Source organism: Balaenoptera ricei, chromosome 17 (assembly GCF_028023285.1).
Source record: "Balaenoptera ricei isolate mBalRic1 chromosome 17, mBalRic1.hap2, whole genome shotgun sequence".
In the NCBI taxonomy this organism is placed as follows: Eukaryota; Metazoa; Chordata; class Mammalia; order Artiodactyla; family Balaenopteridae; genus Balaenoptera; species Balaenoptera ricei.
Genome location: NC_082655.1, coordinates 66,561,548 through 66,583,582, shown reverse-complemented (window position 1 = coordinate 66,583,582; position 22,035 = coordinate 66,561,548). Strand labels below are relative to the sequence as shown.

The following is a 22,035-nucleotide window of genomic DNA, read 5'->3' as shown; positions in this document are numbered from 1 at the left end:
GTTCTCTGGACGGACGGCCTATGGCTACTGTAGGAATTGGTCTGTGCAATGATCATTTTCAAAAATTTGCAAAATGGGCTTTAGCTACTTATTGAACCTGTTAATGCTTTGTAAATAAAATTAGTGAGCCTTCTCTTGGAATCATTCACCTGCATTATTTACTTAGTAATACGCAATAACAAATATTTGTTGACTGTTTAATCAGTGCCAAGCCTTCTGCCAGCTGCTAAGGACACGATAGTGAATAGACTTATCCCTGCCTTAGGGACCCTTGAGCCTCTACTAGGTGAAATACACATATAAATGGAAGCTGTAGTTCCTTCAACGGGTAATAATCTTAGATAAAGTAACATAAAAACTTCTTAAGGCAGGTTAAGTATTTCAGTAAGTGCTAAGTTTTTAGGCTATTAGGAAGTCCTTTTTTTTGAGTGTAAAGGATGCAGGCTTTAAAATTAGCCTGATATGCCTTTGAATCTCTTTTCCAACACAGATAATATGCTGTGGAAGCATAGACTAATCACTTCAACTCTTTAAAATGAGGCACAGAAAAGCTACCCTAACTTTTTTTAGGACAAAATAAAATAAGGTAGGTGGAGGGAATACAAGACGCTTAAACAGATAGTAAGAACTCAGTCTATTCAGCTCATAGTGCTTATTTTGCTAAAAGAATATTCTCCCCACACAAAATTCCCCTTATCAGTAATAGATGCAGTGATAAAACAGGGAAATATTTCAGATTTTGATTTAGATTAATTTTATGAAAGAAAAAAATGTCTCTGTTGTGTATTACAGGGAGCACTTTAAAATACATCCTTGGAATGTGTTTGGTAGAGTTCACCCACCTTTTTCAGTGTAATGGGATACTGGAGGCATGAAATAGAACTGAAAAACCTGCAAAACCAGCAAACTACCTTGTACATAATCATAGTAAGCTGTTAGTTATAAACTACTTGGGCGTCTTAAAGCTTAACGTAAATCCTTGGCTAGCTTCTCAAAATTTATGTTCTCTTTTAGTAAAGGCAATATTTAGCGGTCTTTGAGGATGGCTATGTGACAGATGACTTTTTCCTACCCAAAGTGAAAAGGGAAAAATAGAAAATTTGCAATTATGTATATATTCTTTCTATTTTATTGTAAGTTTGGAGGCAAAAAGAAGAGAATGAATTATTCTTGGACCTTATTCCAAGTAAGCAAGGTGAGAATAAGCATGCACACATGCGTGCACACGTGTGTGCACATACACACATACACACCACTTTTATCTATATACTGCTCACCCCAAAACATCCTTGGGCATCCTAAGAAATTAGGAATTACTTAAACCAGGGAATTCATGACCAAAGGGATAAGGATTGGCCTAAATACTAGCACTCACTAAAGGTTTGCACATCCCTCTGGGGGAAACCAAAGTTTCTCCCAGAGATAGGATGTCCTTAAGAAGTTATACATATTTCTGTTCCAATGAAAGTTCTGGCCCAGCTAGGGGAGAGGTACCCCAGAGCTGTAATTCTCTGAACTATTAGATATTGGGAGTAGATGAAAACTGTCTACATCGAGTCATTAGTTTATCAAGAAGCCTGGCCATCTAGAAACTCTGAGCCTGGTTTCAGGCAGTATTAGAGTTCCTATTCTTACTATGAAACATACAGTTAGTGATATATAATTGGCTAGAGTATGTCTGCCAACCTGCAAGCCCTACACATGCCACCCCTTTATTTTTCCCACTTCACCTCTTCCACTCCCTGTCATTCTCTCTCCTCCTGTTCCTAGAATGTAGCACGCATGTTCCCAACTCATGGCTTTGGTAACTGCTCTTCCTATGGAACCCCCAACAAATGCCATTTAAGCTTCTTCTTTGAGTTCTGCTTGGTTACTATAACCTGGCTCTTAAAGTCAAGAGAAATGTGACCAAATTTATCACCCACTTCAAAATATTTTCTGAGGCCAAAAAGACTTACTCTGAGCAGTAGCAAAACTGCAACCACTTTTAAAATTTCACAGTAATACTGCTTCAATCCAAATGTGCATATAATAATGACTATTATAATGAAAAGCAGAGATGACTTCCCAACTCCGTTTGATCCCAGAGAGGCTTAACATAGATGGACGGCTGGTGGAATTATAATTAAGTCTAAAGCTTTGAAAATGAAAACTAGTAAGAGACAATCCCCTAGAAGTTAACCTATTGATGCAATATGCTATGTGCGCACGACACAAGGAAGAAATCTCACACACTCGTGCACAAAAGAACTTAAAAACCAGGGTATGACTACCCTGGGGAGTTGTCCTTATAATGAAGTCCTTTTGTCATCAAAGCCTTTGCCATTGGTCCTTTTACAGCTCTGCTGTTTGCTAGAGAATAGCGTTCTCCAGTCATGAGGACAGTGGAGGTACCGATGTTTAGTACGAAGGTATTAGAAAAGGTATTGGCAGATGGTGGAATCATGTATTCTCTCCCTAGAGTGACACAGTGATTTGAAAACCCAGGCTCTGGACTCGAACAGAACTTGATTCAAATACCAGATCAGATACCAGTGGTACCAATTACAAATCATGTGTCTTTCAACTTGGCATTTAACTTTCCAAGACTCAGTTTTCTTGTACGTGAAACAATAATGGTACTCTAGAAGGGGCTATTGTTTACATATGGTCTAGAAATTCATAGAGCACTTAGTAAGTTCCCAGTGTGTTACAAGTTTCACATATCATCCTCACAGCAAGCCTGATGTAAGACCTGCTGTTATGCCCACTGTACAGATGAGGAGACTAAGCCACACAGAAGTTAACGCGCCTGAGCTCACACAGCCAGCAAACGGAGCTGGGATTCAAACCCAGTGTCTCAACCACTATGTTGGTGACCTCAAAGGATTTTCTGAAGACTAATGAAATGAATCATAGAGAATGGTCAGCTTAGTGACTAATAATAAGTTATTCTTAAAAATTAGCTATTATTTTCATTAACTACCAACAAGCATGTGAAAATTATTCTCATACACTGTATACGCAAATATTAAATCTTAACAAATTATTTTTTTCATCCTTTCACAGTTTTTGCTAAAGAACAATTTAAAAGAAGCCAATTCTGTGGCTACAGACAGACTCTAAAAATGTCACTTAGAAACTCCTTTACTCACAATGTCCCTTCCTCTTCCAGAAACTAAATCATGTGCAGAATGTAAACAACAATAAAATTAGATTACCGTTTTTTCTACTGACAACAGAAAATTTGACCACAAATATATAAATATAGCTTTTAAGATGTAGCCTCAAACCATAATGTTATACACATTCACTCCAGTTTACATATTTTTCATAAGTAAGAGTTCTTAAAAATACTCTAGTTGGATATAACTGTATTTTACAAAATTAAAATTACAGTGAGGAAAACAAATTCAAGATATTGACAATTTGTTTGCATTCTAAGCTTTGTAGAAAGGATAAAGCAACTTTAAAATAACTTCTGATAATAGAAATTTGTAAAATTGAATTAACCTATCAGCCTAACATATGAAATACACAACTAAATCAGTCTTAAAATGCAGAAAATTTAGCCACCTAATCCAAGATTGCATCTCTTATCATCTGGGAAATCTGATATACCAATTCAAAATTACTATTTGAATTACCATCAGAATTCCTGAAACCCTATTTGTAGTGAAGATTCCAACTGCATCTGGTTTTATGTCACTTCAAGACAAATTCCTCTGCTCTAAGACAAGTTTAGCCTCTTCTTGAGTTTGCCTCTAAATTTACAGTCAAGAAAACTGAGAATGAGAGCTTTTAGCTCTGCTTGCTCACACCTCTTTTTTGCCCTTTGCCACTCCTCACCCCCAGACAACCAAAAATAAACACTCACACTAGCAATATATGAACTGACCAATCTTATGCTCCCGTGGATTTAAGACAACCAGAAAAAACAAAGATGGAAAGAATCACTGCTTTGCAAACAAGGCCTTAATTAGGTACGTAAATAAAAATCCTTTTACTGCTAGAGCCCTAGGTCCTTCTGAAGAAACGTTTCCCAACTACAGCTCACACTTACACAATACAAACGTCAACACACAGCCTCTACCAAAGAGAGGCCGGAACATATACCTAACACTGGAAATCCTCTCAGGTCCGACACTCATATTTATCTAATAGGAGTATCACCACCCAAAAGCCTATGTCTTAAAAATTATGTTTTAATAATCTAATAAGAAATTCCTCTTCCATTCTGTCCCGGAAGACGAAAAGACTAGAAGAAAACAGTTAAAAGAAAAGCCACCACTGATGTTTCCATAACCATTCCATCAGTCTCTCCAGGTCAAGCTTTAATTGGTGAACAGTAATCTAAAATATTTATTAACTCATCTGGAAACATATCACTTCTCACAGTGCTTTTCTGAATGCAAGTCAAGCATTCATTTATGCTATTTTGTACTTTTGCCTCTTTATGTTTTCTAGTTCAAAGATTTATAAACTGGGTGAAACCCACAGTTCACTGCAACAATAACAATTCACAGAGAGGTTGGAATAGAATATATGAAGGGTTGAAACTTTTGAAATCTGAAACATTCAAACAACGAATCTCACTAAAGAACATTTCAACTAGGAAGGAGAAAAGCACAATGTTTGAGGCTGCAGCTCAGTGTCTTTCTGTCTTTATCCCTTAGATGAACCATGAAAATAGGCACTAGCCTGTGAGGACAGAACCTACAAACACCGAGTCTTATGATAATTTGGCAGCCAACTGAAGAAGAAACTTAATATTCTCTGCCTCTCCACTCTATTCCCTTCTTGTTTGTTCTTCAGATGAAGTTATGGTTTTTGATACAGGAGATTTTCATGTTTTCTTAGCCTCATGATAGGAACAAGTGGTTGCAGGAAATAAAAAATGGCTCTGGTGAGAGAAGACAACCTATCTAAGTGGGTGAAGGGCCAACAACTATGTAAACTCAATGGAAGTTTTGTTGACCTAATTAAGGAGACTCATTGCAGCCAGACTGCAATAAAGTCACTTACACATCCATCATGGCGGGGATAGCTAGAAATACTTGTTATGGACTTAGGGGAGGTGATTGATATTTTAAACACTCTTTGAAAAGTTAAGGGATTTCTTGTTTTTTTCATTCCTCTAATTCATTGGTAAATACTGCTGGTTTCAAAATAAATAAGATTTCAAAGAAGGAATAGGAAAATCTATAATGATTCTATTCCAGGAAAGCTTGTCAGCCACTGTGAAGTCACTAATTTTTAAGCTGAACTCCTCTAGTGGTGACTAAGAGAAAAGACACAAATGCCTCATGGAACATGTAAGTAGCACGATAAATTGATTCACAAACTTAATAATAACCCAGAACTTTCTGATATCGTTTGCATCCGAACAGACATGTAGCATAGATGGTGAAGAAAGTTTGGGTCCATGTTTTCAAACTGTACACTAAAGTAAAACTGATGCCCCAGTCGACTGACTAGAATTTCATGTATTCTTTGGATAATTTATACCGATATCTTCTCATTTCGCTTTCTAACTACCATAACCTTTGCAAAGTATACCAGTGAAGAATGCCTGAAAACAGAGTGATGTGAGTAACTGGGTACCTGTCTGAAATAGGTCTAAAAAAATCCGTTTCTAAGCCATAAGATAAGGTTGTTGTTTTTTTTAGGAGAGAAATAATTTCTAAGTATTTTCCAAATTGATGGTTCAGCAGATTACACAGTTATCTAAAACATTTTCTTACTTTGGATTTACTTTAGTTATGCAAAAATCTGATCAAGTACATATTACTGAATACAAACATGACATCAAGCTATGAAATATAAATATTCAGAAATAGTATCATTTCACATGCCCTTAAAAAGCAAACCACGCATCATTCACACAAAGCCATCCAAGGGGGCAGTCTCCAATACATACTCTGTTTCAATATTGCCTGGTTCTTCTTTTGTAGGAGATGATTTGCCAGTAAAACGATGACAAAATGAAAACATCTTACCCCTATTTCATTTCTTCATATATAAGAAAATTAACTCATCATTTCATAATTACTCCTACCAATATGTATTGGTCTATTCTATAAATCAAAGCAATTTAACATACTTAAAGCTTCTTTTTTTTTTAAGTTACTTTAAATGATTGTCTTATTTGGACTTCACAGTGATGAGAATGACTGTTACAGGTTTCCACCTCTGGTCCCCTGATGCTGCCCTCAGCGGCCGCCCTGCACGCTGACACTGGCATGGGGCCTACCGGTCCAGGGCCCTGCAGTGGTCTGTGTGTCTGTGCACACACCCAGTCCAGTCTACACTGCAGCAGCTGCCACGCTCACACCTGAAGCCAAATTCCAAAGGAGAGAAAAAAAGGACTGCTGGCTTTTATTTTATCTGCTCTATAGAATCTTCCTAAACGCTAGAATGACTTTCCTATACATAACTGAAGTTTCTTTTTGATTGCCTATCGAAATGGGCAGAAAAGAGCTTCCCAGGTTAAGGAACCTTTTTCAGAGATTTTTTTTTTGCTAGGTCAGCAAAGTTTCTACTTTTGACAGGGACCATTTTCCATAAATGAAGGTACTTACTCAAAAAGGAAAATACAGACTACTTACATGTAAGAACAATCACTGAGGCTGTAAAAGTTATCTCCTACCAGAAACAACTGATTTTATATTGTATCCATTACCAGAAATTTCATATCATTATCAGTTTCAAAAGGCTTCCCTCACACATACTGGAATATTGCACCAAACTATTTTATGGCATTTGGAAGTTTTTTTGTTGTTTTTAAGAACTATGATAAAAGATCATCATGGTGATTGAAAAATGATGGTTAAGGGTTTTGTTTATGGATGGAATTCTAATGTAGATAATTCATCAAACTTCTAGTGAAACTTATGTTCTAAGTTCATCAAGGTCCTAAGGCTTAGTAAGGAATAAATAAGCAAAAATATCATCTGTGAAGAAGGAATATTTCAATAGGCTAAAGTAGAAATAAATACAACGCAATATGTAACATACCCTTCTATGAAGTTTTAAAAATATGTATAGTACCTAAATAAACGTGCACGACAGCTAATGATACATGCAAATAGCTTTACCTATATGTTTAGACTTAGGTATATATGGATTAAAGTAGGCATTACTATTTACATAAAATTTACATAAATATTCATATGTATTAATTACACAAAAATCATTGTAACAGTACTATGTTTCAAGTATATACTTAATCTTTAAGAAAGTAAATGAATTTCATGTTATCTTCCAAGTAAGGTAGTATATTTGTAAACAATAAGTATTTTTTTACTTCCTTATATTTCAATGGTCAAAGCCACAAGAACATTAGGCACACAAATTATTTTATTGCTATTTAGAGACAATCCAGTCTAATGTTGCCTTGAAACAAATTTGGTTATATTTAGTAACAAAGGGAAAGTAAAATAAAGGAAATAATCCAAATTTTCATGGCTCATAGAGCAAAATAATTGCAAATTGATACTGTGCTGTGGAGAACGATCAACAAGAAGAAAAAACACACTCAAAGCTTAAATATGTCATGCACACACACACATGTATACTATGCATATATATGCATCTATGTGAAATAAAACCAGTCTGTGTAATGTTATAATAACCTGGTAACATGCAGTCCCTAAGTAAGGGTGAATACTGGTTCATAAGTCAAATTACCTAAACAAGAAATAAGACAGTGGTTTCGTGGATTTGACAACTGAAATCATAACCACCTAGTAACACAGTGTATACTGATGAAGAAACAAGGTGCAAAGTAAACAGTGAGAAGGCAGACACTCACCTTCGGTGCCATTGGGAGTCATGGAATTACTATTTATATGAGAGTTATCGAGTTTGGGGGATTCACTACTACCACTCAGACGGCTATGCGGGCTGGTTAGATCCTGCATTTCCATAGACCTAAAGACAAGAAGCCTTCCGTTTGACAGATGTACCAAATTCATAACCCCACTATTTAATGTGCTAACGACTTGACACCTTCTTTGAAACACATTCGCACAAAAGTCCCATTGTATCTATCTTCTTCGACTCAAAATAATTCGTCTTACATTTTCACTTCAGCCATCCTTTCATAACATAACGTGTACTATTACAAGATGTCACTGGCCTTACCTATTCAGCCATTCATATAGAGTTTTTTTTTAATCTCTTTTTCTCTCCTCCGATAGCTCATCAAGTCCCAAGATCTAATGAGACAATTCCATCTATTTTTATTATCAAAGAAAACAGACCGGCATGCTTTTCTTTTTAGGTGGGAAAAAACCCCCAAGGCATTATTTTTCTAAAAGACGAAAGTGTAAAATTGAAAAAAAAAAAATCACTTTTCTATGGAATCTCTTTCATCTAATAAATTAGCACTAGGTACTCCCTTATAATTTACCGCCCAATTGTAATTTAATGGGTCTCCAAACCAAATACAACACTTGAAGCCTATAGTCCAGTGACAGGGAATGAGATGTCCCTGATGCATGTGTTTACTCTGGTAAACTGCTTAATTGTTCCTCTGTCTCCCTTGAAACAAATGCAGCATTAAAACATCCTGATGTCGGCTCACTTGTTTGCTTTGGGAATTACATACAGCCTGCCCAAGTGAGGAGGGATCAGGTCAGCATCCAGTGAGTCCCCAGGAACACGAGCAGTCAGAATACCTCAGCTGTCACCCACTCAGGGAAATAAGAACAATGCCACTGCCCTGCTCAAATTGGGCATTTTTTACAACACGAAACCAGCGAAATCCCCCCCCCCGAAAGTTCTTCGACTCAGCAGTTGCGTATGCCCTACAGGGTACACAAGCCACTATTCATGTTCACAGTTTCAGAGCCATTCACTTATATTGCACCTTTTCTTAATGAAGACAGGCGAGCATTTGTTTAAAGTGACTAAAAACACACCTAGATACCGTTCTGTTTTCTGACAGCCAAGTGTTTGAAAGTCTAAGGCCCATTCACTTTATTTTAAACTTTGTGTTTTTCTAAAAAAAAAAAAAAAAAGGAGGGGGGTTAATATGTATGAAGCTAAGACTGTCTGCTCCTCATCCCCACCAGGCCAATAAAAGCTACAGTCATTTTAATTTGGAGGCTGCACTTAAACTGACTGTAAACGTCAGTTTTTAAAACGGCTTAACATGAACCGTTTTACTTCCAAAGTGAATTCTGACTTCCCCAAGTCTTCTGGATTCAAATGGGGAATGGCTTAAAATCCAGTGTTTCTCCCCTCATTCTCATGACACATTCACAGTTTTCCTAACCCCAGAAACTAGAACCCCTAATCATTTGCAAACCCAGGATCCTCTTCCCTTTCTACATATTGAACAATTTTGTTTACAAGCACACACACACACACACACACACAAATGGTTAAGTAATTTCCAACCAAGGCTATTAATAGAAATAATTAAGAAATACTAGACAAAAATAGATGGGGGGGGGGTCACAGAAAGGTAATCTCCCCAAATGTCAAATATCAACGATATCCTTACCTGCAACTTGAGGAAACAGCAACATCTGAACTGGTTTGAGATGTTTGCACCTGTGATCAGGGGTAAAAAATTAGAAGCTGTTGTTACTCTGCTTCAGTGTCAGTTCTTAATTATACAGACCACGTGGCTCAGGACTACAATGTTCTCTTTTAACCAAAAGAGAAAAAGGAGGATACTGCAGCGGTGAAAGGCATATTGTCTTTAAGTTGAGGTCTCCACTGTTGTTTCCTCCTCCAGGTCTGCCCTCCTCCTCCCCTTGTTAGGGGGGAAGGCAGCCAAATGACGGGATAGTGATTCATCACTGGCCTATGACAGCTGCAAACGGGATTACCCCTCCCCCAATCAACATGCAAAGCAGCCTTATCCAGGCAGCTTGGACAAGGTGCTTGGGGAAAAAAAATAGCTATTAGCAAAATGAGTGTGTTTCACAGCAGCAGTTCAAGCATTAACCCCTCCAGCATCCTCAGAAGATCTTTCAGCTCCTGCTCTCAGCAGCTGAAATCGAGTTCCCGCCCACGCCTTTGCCTCCGGACACTTCTTATCCTTATCGTGATGGTTTTCTCCTATATTTCCTATTTGTCATTGAACATTCACCAAAACGGCTTCTGGGCCACTTTCAGGCAGTGCCGGACTCAACGAGAAATGGCAAAGGCAAGTTCTCCTCCCCAAAGTCCCATCGTGGAGCAATGTGCTCATGGACCCAAGCAAATTGAAAATTCAGTGGATGTTTAAATTCAGGGAAATCCATCACTGCCTGGTGAAATAGCAAAAGCAGTTCGCTGTTGGTTTAATTTTCCACCTTTTAAACCAGGAGAGAGAATGGAGAGTTGAATAATCACTTCAGTGTCTCAGCTGGCCAGAGTTCTGGTCTCTTTTGTCTCCAGATGAACCTGTACTTGGCATTTCACTGAAGAGCTAACTTAGCTTGCAGGCTTTGCTAGTCACTGCCCTTCGTCCAGAGACAGCAAAACTGCCAGCAGGTGATAAGCTCAGGTGAGGGTGGGCTGCTGGCCCACAAGCTCAGGCTAACGCCTGCCTCGGAGGTAAAGGGCATTCTGCATAACGTTTAAAATGACTCAGAATTCCAAATCTTTGATGTGTATTTTCATTCAACCGGAACAGACATCAATTAGGGTTACAGAACAAAGATGAAAAAACTGAAGCATCTCAAATGGCATTAAAGTTATCCAGCCAAGCATCTTCTGTTGAGTCCTGTTATTTTTTTAATTATGATTTATGAAATTAAAAAGTACTACCTTTTTGGCAAGAATAAAGCATCGTTAAAGTCTAAATATCTTGGTATAATGTTACATGAAATTTCTAGGTATACTTTTCTAAAATATGTGCAGGACGAAAAATAATTTTAAAGAGATGCCTGAGTATTCAATAAAAGTTTCATTTTAATGCCTACAGATAGGTCATTTGGTGACAACTGGCTTCTGATATGTTTGTTGAAATTAACGTTCTCACACAAGATTAAATGTTTTCCTTTAGAAACTGCAGCGATATACCTCAAGGATAAATTTCCTTTTTTTCTCTTTTTTTCCACTTTTATACACCTGGAATAAATTATAGGTGAGAACTAACTTAATTTTAAGAACTCTCTTGGCTTAATTATGTGAAAGAGTATGTAAAACATACTTTCTGTTACATATTAAAATACATTCCTATTTTAACCTTGGCTAGATAGTATCATCTTAGAAACCTAATTTTAGTTTCCTTGTATACTTTGGAAGTTTGATTATATTTATATTTGAGGTTTAACCTATCCTATTTAAATGCAAAGTCAATCTGTTAATTTTAAAAAATGAACTTCAAAATAAGAATCATTCTAACACGCTTTCTCACTGAAAAAAATGCATTTTCACAGCAACATACTTTTTTTTAGGCTGGCTGGACTCAGTCTCTACTGTACTTCGTACACTACAATTTTTGAACCCGTATCCATGATCTTCATTTCATTAAGTATACATCAGATATATTCTTTTGTGTCTCAAGGATTATTTAAACCATGTGTTGTGTGTTACTGTTTTTAAAAATGACTCTTTAATCAAAATAACTTTAAAACAACTAATCCTCACTTAGGCTGGTCAGCTGAATCCACATCGTGGTCCAGGAAAAATAAATCTACTCTCAAGAATGCGAATGCAGACAACAATTAGACACAGATGTGAGCAAAATTAGTTACAGTTTACAAAATGCTACACTTCACATGCTTTTAGTTTTTTATGTGTAGTACAAGATTACAGTGCAGTAAGAAAACATACTCTTGTAATGACTTATCTAAAAAGAACACCTATTTCTGATTGGCGTTGATTTTCTCTTATGTTTGCCAATATCTCTGGAAGGTTCTAGGTTTTCAAGGTCTAAAAACACAATGTGCTGCAAAAATAATTAATTAGGCGCCTTTCCATTCAAAGAGAAAAAAAATATTTCATGGTTTTCAGAAAAATGCTGTTAGGCATTCAGTAAGCTCATATTTTCTGCTTTACATCCATAAACCTAGTATGTTTCTTGTCTCCTCCTAATCTGGTATTTTTAATTCAAATGCTCCTAGGAGTGCAAAAATATTTCCCATAACATTATAAATGGTCATCTTAGATTACAATGAAGTCATTTCACTTTAATGCTTTTTAAAACTCTTTGTAGAGAATACCCAGAGTAGCGTACTGACAGAGTTGTGAAAATACAGAGAAAAAAGAGAGCAGAACTTCTTAGAATTTCAATTCAAGAATCCTCAACTAGTAACTTTGACTTCTGATTAGTTAATGAGGTCTTTTAAGTTTGCCTTTTTTCTAATTAAATTTCTAATTCTTCACAGATGTAACTTTTGTTGATGTTCAATTTGTCTCTCTCATTTTGTTAAACCTCACATAGTACTTCGCCAATCCATTGAATAGCCACATTAAATCTGTTAATACCATGCTCTTCAACCCCAGAAATTATTTCCAGAAGGCAAACTTGCTTTGAGAGATCATCAAACAAGACTTAAGGTACACATTTTATCACATTTTCCCCTACCACAGAGCTCAGGATGCAGAGCAAAATTCATGACTTTTGCACTGTTTATTATACTTTGCTAAATTACAAATCAAAAGCATCTGACAGAAGATCGTGTATGAAGCCAAAAAGTTAATAATGTTCTGTGAAAAAGTAAACTGTAAATGGAAAGGGATTCTAGATCTCAGCAGCAGAGAGCAAATAAAATGTAGGTACTTGTTTAAATTATGGGTTTTCCATTGGCTTTTTTGCTTGCTAGAAGCAATTTTTATAAAATGACTATAATTTTAAACTTTTTTTTCAAACTCAAAAGAAATTTTCAAAGTGAAAGTACTGAACTTATCTAAATAAACAGAGTTGGCAGGCGAGCTAGTTTTGCCCAACCACAGATCAACCTGAGTACTCCCAAATTTGAAAGACAATGGCAATTTTCTAATCAGAGTGTATTTTATAGGAAAAAAAAAATGTGCCTTAGGCAGAAGCCTGCTTTTAAATCAGAATATATTCTTGCTAAAATGTTCCTCAATCAACATTTCCAACCATGGTGTCAATGATGTAATAAAAATCTAAACCTAAAATTGAAATGAACTTCCAGGAAGAGGTAGATGTCGTTTCAGTGTTAACACCTACCTCCTTCTTTATCGGACTCCATAAAATGAATTCTTTAATACCCTTACTGATTTTAAATGTAATATACTGTATCACTTTTTAAAGTATCTTATTTAAAGAAAATGACAAAATAGAGTCCCCAGGAAAACAAAAACAAGTACGTGAAGGACACTGATTCTACCTATAGACTTGACGGATTGTTTTCAAAATTAGCATTTATTTAAGATGTTGAATGTAATACTTTCGATAGTTGATTAAATGGAAGGGGTTTTATTCTCACTGCGAGTATTTTTTCCCCCAAGGTATTCTTACAAAATAAATTTTCAAATTTAAGAGGAAATTTTCTTTTGAGAAAATCATTTATTATGTCTACCAAACTCCCAGAGCTGTTGACTTCCCTTTGGCATTCTAAAACTGAACAGTGGCTCAGTTAGGCTGCTCTGTCTGTCACCACGAAGAATTTTCAGGATTGAAAATCCAGGGCTGTTTGCTCACTTAACTGAACACTTTGGGCCTTAGGAGAACTCAAGCAGCGAGAAAGCAAATATCAAATATTTGATAATGCAAAAAAGCATGACTATTCGTGTGTGCATGTCTTCAAATCCCAAACGGTGGGCGAAAAGACTCGCACGCCTAAAATAAAACCTACTATGAGAGACACATCAAGAAAACAACCCCCAGCCTATAAAACTACACTATGTGCTTAACTAGCGACTTTTTGTATCCCTTGTCATTTTAAGAAATGAAACATAAAAACACTTGTCTACATTCAGTGACAGCTCTGAATTTACTGAATTCGTGCAAAAGCTGTGCTTCAATGTTTCAAAAACTCCTCCCAAGAAATATAAGCCCATGAGTCATTAGCAATTCATATACTGATTTTGAATGACAAATATTTTAAGTGGTAATTCAAAAGTTTAAGAACCTTGTTCTTAATTTCAAGGTCCATTCAAGTCCTGTTAAGTGTCAATAAGTGAGAAATATATTAATTTGGCAAATGTTTATTATTTCACCTTTTGAAGATGAGCCCTTTACTATAATGTTTGGGAAATCTGTTTATTGAAACGAAAGGATTTCCTTCCTTAAAAAGTGGTTTCAATTTATTTTTGTTATCTGTCGTCCTTTGAAAATGTTAATTCCTTCCTCCTTTTCTCCAATCCAACTAAAATGTATAGGAAAAGTTATCTGTGTGTTGCAATGGATATAGACAGATACCGCTTTAATCAATATCACACAGTAATAGTTGAGGTTTGTGCAGAAAAGAGATAATGAAGTGATCTCCCTACAAGAATATAGCGATGCAATATACTTATTTACATAGAGCACAACAAAAGTCATCTTTAACAATTAATTTCTAATTACCTCTTAATGATTCTAATCGCTCAGCTAATTTGGGGGTTAAAACTTATACTTTTACGATGGAACCCAGTGGCCCATAAAGCACTGGGTACAAAGTGTCATAATCTTCCCCACGCCCTAATGTTTTTCTTTTAAAACAAATCAAAACAATAACTCAAAGCGCTCCTGTTATCTTGGGCTTTGCCCACAGGACAGCTGTTGTCATTCAGAACAGTTTTTCAAACAGTCAGCTTGTACTTACAGCGCTTACATCTGCTGCATCCACCAGTTTCCTGGGCTCCTTCGAATTTTCTGGTTTAGCAAACCTCCATTCCTGACATAGTTTTGCTCCTGGGTAAGGACGCGGGAGGGCTCTTAGGGGCTCTCGGCGGAGCCCGGCGCTTCGGGCAGCGGAGCGCGTCCGCGCGGGGAAGCGGGGCCGCGAGGACCGCCGCCTGGGCGCCGCTGCAGGCTCGGGCTGCCGAGCGACTGAGCGCACTCGCTGGCCCCGGCGAGAAAACCGCCACACTGGACGGCAACAGGAAGGCTCAGAGTCGGAAGTGGCACTGGAGAGTTTCTACCTCGCCCCAAACTCGCAGCCATCAGCTCCCACCGTCCTGTTTAGTCACCGCTTTTGAGCCCCGCGCTCTTTCCCTCTAAACAGCAGCAGCTGATAGCATCTGAGAAGCCCAGACAAAGAAACTGCACCATCGCATCCCTCGATCTGTTGGCGCAGCCTTGTAGGTCTGCCCGCGGAGCCTCGGGGCTTTTTTTGTTTTTGCAACGCAAACCACAGCTATTCTCTTGTCCTATCCTTATTGGTTTAAATGCAACAATTGAGAGGAGCCCTGCTCTCTCTGACTCAACCTTGCTGCTCCGAAAAACTTTATTATGTAAATGAACGCGCCCCATGCTATCTGAATAAACAGCTGTGTGAGAATCGCTTCTCGGAGACACTGTCAACACACATCTCTTGCTACAGCAGCTACCAATTACGAGCTTTGGGGAGTAGTTACACGTTATCTTTCATACTTTTCCAAAACTTGTTTTCAGGCCCTGAAACTTAGGGAATCGATACTTTTCCAAAAAAAAAAATTTTTTTTTCCCGAATGTAACAACTAACAGGTCTGGGGAAAATGAAAACTAGAATGGCCATTTCCATATTAAGTAAGCAAAGGGAGAGAAAAAGCAAACGTGTAAGCTATTATCAGTTTAACAATGAAAGCCTGAATGTTAATTCTGCAGTGATTTCTAGAATGGCAAGTTTTACAGGAGCAATTTTTTTGGATATGAACCAGATAATATTTCAGTGTTGATATTTTAAAATGATTTTGGGGGAAAAGATTTATTTTACCTAGAACTCTTTCCTTACAGTCTGTTCTTTTAAAAAATTCTAACTAAACTCAATCTATGCATGAAAGTCTACAACGCTGACCCAGGTAGTTGAGCTATTCAGATTACGACTAAATTACAGTTTAAAATATTTACTTACTATCATGTTTTAGGCAAATAAATGACTTCAGTTATTAGATCAATAACTTAACCATTATATTGATTTCAAATATTTAAAGAAGGCATCACTTACATGACTAATTATTATACTGCTTTTTGCCAGCCTTATACCATAGTTCAAATACAAATGTTTATTTTTACTCATCATAACCAATTTTGTACTCTAAAATAGAATCTTTATACCTGTTGGATTTTCCTTAAAACTGTTTCGTCATGAACAGTAATACTACTCTATGGATCTAGTCTTTTTATTAGTAATAATAAGCATCTTCTTCGTTAAGGCTCCTGCCTTGGTATGAAAAAACATTTTAGAAATCACAGTAACTTGTTAAATGATTTTATAATACATTTCAGATCATCAACTCATAAAACAGACAGTCTTACCTTTACTTTACTAATTTGTAAATGAAAGCACCATTCCAAGGCAAACAAAGAAAAAGCTTCTAATGACCAAAATTCAATATGGACTCCCCACCCCCTACCCCCCACCAAGGATGCCAATCTAAATTCCTCAGAAGAGAACACTTTGTCAAACCTAAGAGACCGCTTAAACTGCAAAGTCACCTAGGATTTCATTTTGTATGGTACCGGCAAGGAATCATGGGCTAGCCACCTACCATATTTGGGAAGCAAGGTCAAAAATCAGTTGTTTGCTATTGGATCTGTTCATGCAGCCAAAATAGAATTACGTTACCACCTACAGCACTTTCCCAGACCAGAAGTATCAGTTATTCAGTATACTAGAGTATATATGCAGAAAATAAAATACAGCATGTAATGGAGGTCTCTAGTACCGTGAGATAAAATAATTCAATCTATGATATCAAAGACCCGCACAGTAACTGCTTTTGCTATCATATTTATTTCTAGGCTCCATAAAATATAAAATTTGAGATGCTGTTTGGAGAATTCAACCGTATTTGAAACTTTAAGCTATTGTGGCCATGTTTCCCATAGTTTAAAAATTATTTTAGGTATAAAAAGATAAAATATTATTTTTCTGATCCATGAAAGATTATACTGGCGAATCCAGAAGACACAAACTATATGAAGTCAGCAGGAATATCATGCAACATATCTGACTTTTATGTAATCAAATTTATCACATTACATTAGTTTTTATATTGAAATTCAATTATTTTAATTTATATAACCAAACAAGAACCATTAAAGAAATGATGCATGTCATTATGAAGAAAATGATGAAAAGCATGATGAATGTAATGTGAGCACTAATTGATATGATATAGGTCATGCTGCATAGTTATGTAACAAAGAACTTAGTCATTGGCTACAAGAAATATCCATGTATACCACTTATTTATTTTTTGAACTTTCCAAAAGTGTGTATCACTTTTAAATGCTTTCCTTTTCCTAAAGCAAAATTAGATGGCCTAAAAACAATCACATGCGTATCCATAAATTTTGTCTGGTTACTACCTCTGAATATCAAATATTTAATAAATACCATACAACTCACACCAAAATAAGTTATCCTCTGATAAATAGCCAAAATGTAAGCCATTACTAAGAAGACCCAGTAGTGTACTGTTAACTTCCTATTTCTAAATTTTCACAACTATAATTACATGACTTAACCATATACTTTAAGGACCAAGGTGTTCCCTAAATAAAGTCATACCCATTACAACAGAAATTAGGAAAATTTGCTAAAAATCCGCCATTAGTAAAAACAGGTGATAGTAGAAAACATTACTATCTGTTATTTCCTGGAAAAATTTCAACACATAAACATATGAATAGGAGGAAAAAATTTCTAATATGCCTTTTCCACACTAAAAAATAAATTTTATCTGGAAAAGGAAAACGCTTAGAATAGTCAACTGTAACAAAATGTTTGAATACCCTCAAAAAGGATGATATCTTTCATGTATCTCCAAACAAGTTTTATCATACAGAGCAAACTGTTGTCTAGATATGTGCCTGGTTATATAGAAGTCTGCAATTTTGACAGAAGTTGTTAGTGCTGTTCAATGAACAGAGAAGTTTAAATAAAGGCATGATTACAAAAATAAATGTGCCTAATTAAAAAAGAAAAGACATGGGTAGATATAAGGGATCCATTAGAACAATCGAAAAGGTAAGTTGGAACTTTTCTAAAACGACATGAATATACAGTTGATTAATCCAATTAAATATAACAAACACTGAGAAAGCAAAAGCTAAAACACGTCTCCCTTTCCCTTTTTCCATTCCAGGAACGATAATACAGTTCTTGAGTAGTTGTGAAGTTTCCAATAAAAGATAGACTCAGAAGTTTTTTTCTTCTATTTTTGTTTACCTTTAAATCATTTTAGAATTAAGCATGCATGCAATTACCTGGTCTGATGCCTACTATCTCTTACCTCTCTGTTTCTACCATTCTTTTTGAAGATTCTTATTCAAGAATAATGGTACAGTAAATTGCAAAATAGTATTAGCACTTAAAGATCAGTGCTTTTTCTTCAAAAGGGAAATCCTAGTTATTATTTCTTCCACATTCTTAAAATCAGTAATACCTGGAAATATTCAACATTTTGTGATTTAAACTGCTCAAAGTAGAACAGCAAATATTCCAAAATACTGTACTTCCAGTGTCTCTGCTTCCAGATAACTCTTTTTCTCGTGGTCCATGCCATGGCTCTACATTCCTGGCTTTTAATGGAACCTTTGGAACAGTGTCTAGATGGCTGACATTACCATCCTTGCTGGCATGTGGAGTGGTCACTTCCATGACCTACTCTTTCCCAATGGCACGAGACCTGCAATGAGGGCCCTGCTCCCAGTAGCCTTCTGCTGAAACGTAACCAAGTAAAACATCCTCTATTTATTTTAAGAATGATATTAAATCCGCCAAACTGAATGTCTACCAGTATTTTGCTAAATGTTTCCCATTCAAATTCCAAGATGAATAGCTTTTAACAGCAAATTTAAGGAGGCAATTACTAGCTATTCACTGTACCATGGAAAATTATTGTAATAAAAATTAGAGTCTTTATACCAACACAATATGGAAATATAATCTATTTCCTGGCTCCCTAATAAGCACATTGGTTATTACATATGAATAATACCCATTTATTTATGTAGAGTGGGAGACTTGTTATCATATGTAGTAATGACTGCCTATAGGATGTTTTTTAAAAAAATTATTCTTAATAGAAAGCTTGAGCAGCACTTCTTGAAACTAATAATGATAACAAAGGCAGCAGTAGGTTTTTAAGAAGAGGGAATGGGATGATAGAGGTACTTAATCTAAAAAAAAAATAGGACATATTGGGTTTTCTCTTTTAAAATCAACTGATTTCCCAAAATGGCAAAGAGAGTTACTTTTTCTTCCTTCTGCCAAAAATATGTAAATAATTGGTCTTGGGATCATATGCTTAATCTGAGCAATAAGCTATTTTGCTTTCTCAAACTATAAAATGGATTTCTGTTGACATGAAGCAACCTAGAAAACCCAGGTTGTCTCTTCAATTTTTTTTTCTAAGCCATGGGCAAAACCCATCTTGTCAGCACCTCCCAATACCTTTAAGAGGATCTGGAAATTTGCTCTGTGTTTTCCAGGTTTCATGACAGCTGAGTTCACAGTTTTTAAATTCTTCGGAAACGTGACTATCTCACGGAAGAAGGAAGGGAATTAGCGTTTATTGAGTGCTTACTCTGGGCCGGCATTCTATATACATTCTTCATTCATTTTAACACATAATGTAACAGCTTATCTGTATGAATCCTGTTTTATAAAAATATGCTTCCCCCCGCCTCCAACTATTGGTTCTGGAATCTGCCTTCTTTCTCTAGCACCATCAAAGTTACCGCTAAACAGTAGATGGAGCACTCGGACATCACTGTGTCCTGGTTGTATCATCATTTTGGAGCAAGGTGACACCTAATGAAGTTAATAAATCCGGAAAGGTGTGAGATATATGGAAATGATATATTTAATAGAGAATAGACATCATCACTATACAATATCTGATTATTTACGAACACATATTGCAAGTTAATTTGCTGGTTCAAAAATAAAAGTACATACATTAAATGGTCCATAGGGGCAAAAATGTGATGAATCCTTAAACTTGAGTGATCAAATCAGGCGCTATATTTTTTTTCTCATTATTTACCAAAAAATGTGAATTATCTTCCTAAAGCAGGATTATAAATATTCCCAACTTTTTCTTTATATTAAAAAGAGCAGCTGGGCTTCCCTGGTGGCGCAGCGGTTGGGAGTCCGCCTGCCAATGCAGGGGACACGGGTTCGAGCCCTGGTCTGGGAGGATCCCACATGCCGCGGAGCGGCTAGGCCCGTGCGCCACAACTGCTGAGCCTGCGCGTCTGGAGCCTGTGCTCCGCAACAAAAGAGGCTGCGATAAGGAGAGGCCCGCGCACCGCGATGAAGAGTGGCCCCCGCTTGCCACGACTGGAGAGAGCCCTTGCACAGAAACGAAGACCAAACACAGCCATAAATAGATAAATAAAAAAAAAAAAAAAAGAGCAGCTAAGGGTCTGAGTTTACAACAAGCAATTGTATGGACAGTTCTATCAATTTCTTCCCTGCGGTAGTCCTTAATTTTATTTATCCAATGTGATATTGCTTGGATCTTAATAGCTATTCCATCATAAGCACTTGATTATTCATCGAGGAAACAATTACATTCAAAATGCACTCCAATTCTCCTTATGTATTTGGAGGTATAGTTTAAGTACTCAGAATCAAGAGGCTCTATTATTGCTACAAAGGATTTGCCAGGAAGGGGACAAATAAAAAAACCAAAATCTAATAACCTATAGAAATTTTTTCTTCCTTCAAACAGCATTAACTTTTCCCCCCTCTAGGCTCCCAAATCGGAAAAAAAGAGTAACCTCTAAAGCTGTTTTAGACAGAAGGTCAGAATTCAAAGGATCGGTAACTTAATCCACAGGGTGCTGCAATCACATTGCTATTGGAAACACAACCAGAAGCACCATTATTCTAGATGTTTTTATTAAGCAATGTCAATAGGTATACAATCTAGAGATTTCTCTACTGTAAAGATTTATACTTGCAGGCGATCAAGTTGCCTTGGGTTTTTGAATTTTACTTTAGAATGCTATAAAGTAAGAAAAAGTAGACTGCATTACATGCTAAGGAAAACAATAGCTTCAGTTTGTTTGAATAGTAAGAGTACCTTTTTATGGCCAAAATGTAAACAAAGCTTCAAGTTTTTTTAGTCTTTAGATGCTCATAATTAATAAGAATTCTTATTTCAGATGGCCTAATATTGGGTATATTAGACTGATCCTTTAAATTTGTAGTTCATATTCTCTGAAAAAACAGAAGTCTGGAAGCATCTGCTGCTTCTTTCAGGGATTCTGTTGTAATATCATCGATGATCTGGTTTACCTGAATTGCAAAGTAAAACCAAGTCCAGGATCAGGGTTTTTTCCTGAAATCGTATATTTTAAATGTGCATGGTTCTTAAAAACAACACCTGGTTGATAGGGAGTTACAGGCTGGTGGCTTGTTTTTTTAATCAATATAAGGAAAAACAAATAGTTTACCGAGAGGTCAGAGAGCCAGTAAAGGAGACCTCTACCGCGCGCTTAGCATCGACAGCCCCTGCTGAAAGATCCGCAAAACCCCCATTAGCTCCGGCCTCCTGGGAGAGCTGCTCACTTTCCTTCCCGTCCTTGCCTGCGAGGACGGCTCTTCCTCACCAGCAGAAAGTGGCTGGAGCGGGCTAGGGAGGAGGTGCAGGAGGGCCAGGACAAAAACAGAGCGGAAAACAAGAAAGAAGTTATTCAAGACAAGAATCAGAAAGCCAGCTGGATCCTAGGCCTTTTTTAAAGAATGCGTGTCTGTGACTTAGCCATTCTAAAGGGGAAAAAAGACAACATTTTTAGATATGCAGATTTTTGTATGTTTTACATTTACAGTACTGTTACTAGTATACTCATTTCTTTTGGGAGGCACTGCATTTGATAAATTAAAAAAAAAAATGACCTAACTCTCCACAGATAAATTAATTCATGATTAATTACTGAAGATTATTTAAAAGGCGGAATCGACATCTCTAAGCTTTCTGTTTACAATTTCCCAAAATCAT

The 22,035-nt window shown here is 36.6% G+C and overlaps 1 protein-coding gene across 5 annotated transcripts in view; it reads right to left on the bottom strand.

The window, feature by feature from the left end:
* Positions 1 to 22,035, bottom strand: part of EYA1 (EYA transcriptional coactivator and phosphatase 1) — a 325,108-nt gene that overhangs the window by 143,440 nt on the left and 159,633 nt on the right. For 3 of the 5 annotated variants that reach the window (XM_059902373.1, XM_059902374.1, XM_059902375.1), the window contains exons 1-2: positions 9,491 to 9,729; positions 7,793 to 7,911 (exon numbers count right to left, since the gene is read on the bottom strand). The exons of 1 other annotated variant lie outside the window; for it this stretch is intronic. In XM_059902373.1, coding sequence (XP_059758356.1) covers positions 7,793 to 7,907 — 115 coding nt within the window. In that variant the 5' untranslated portion in view covers positions 7,908 to 7,911; positions 9,491 to 9,729. Of the gene's footprint in view, positions 1 to 7,792; positions 7,912 to 9,490; positions 9,730 to 22,035 lie in introns of those variants that run through there. One more of the 5 variants, XM_059902376.1, reaches the window with a different exon arrangement.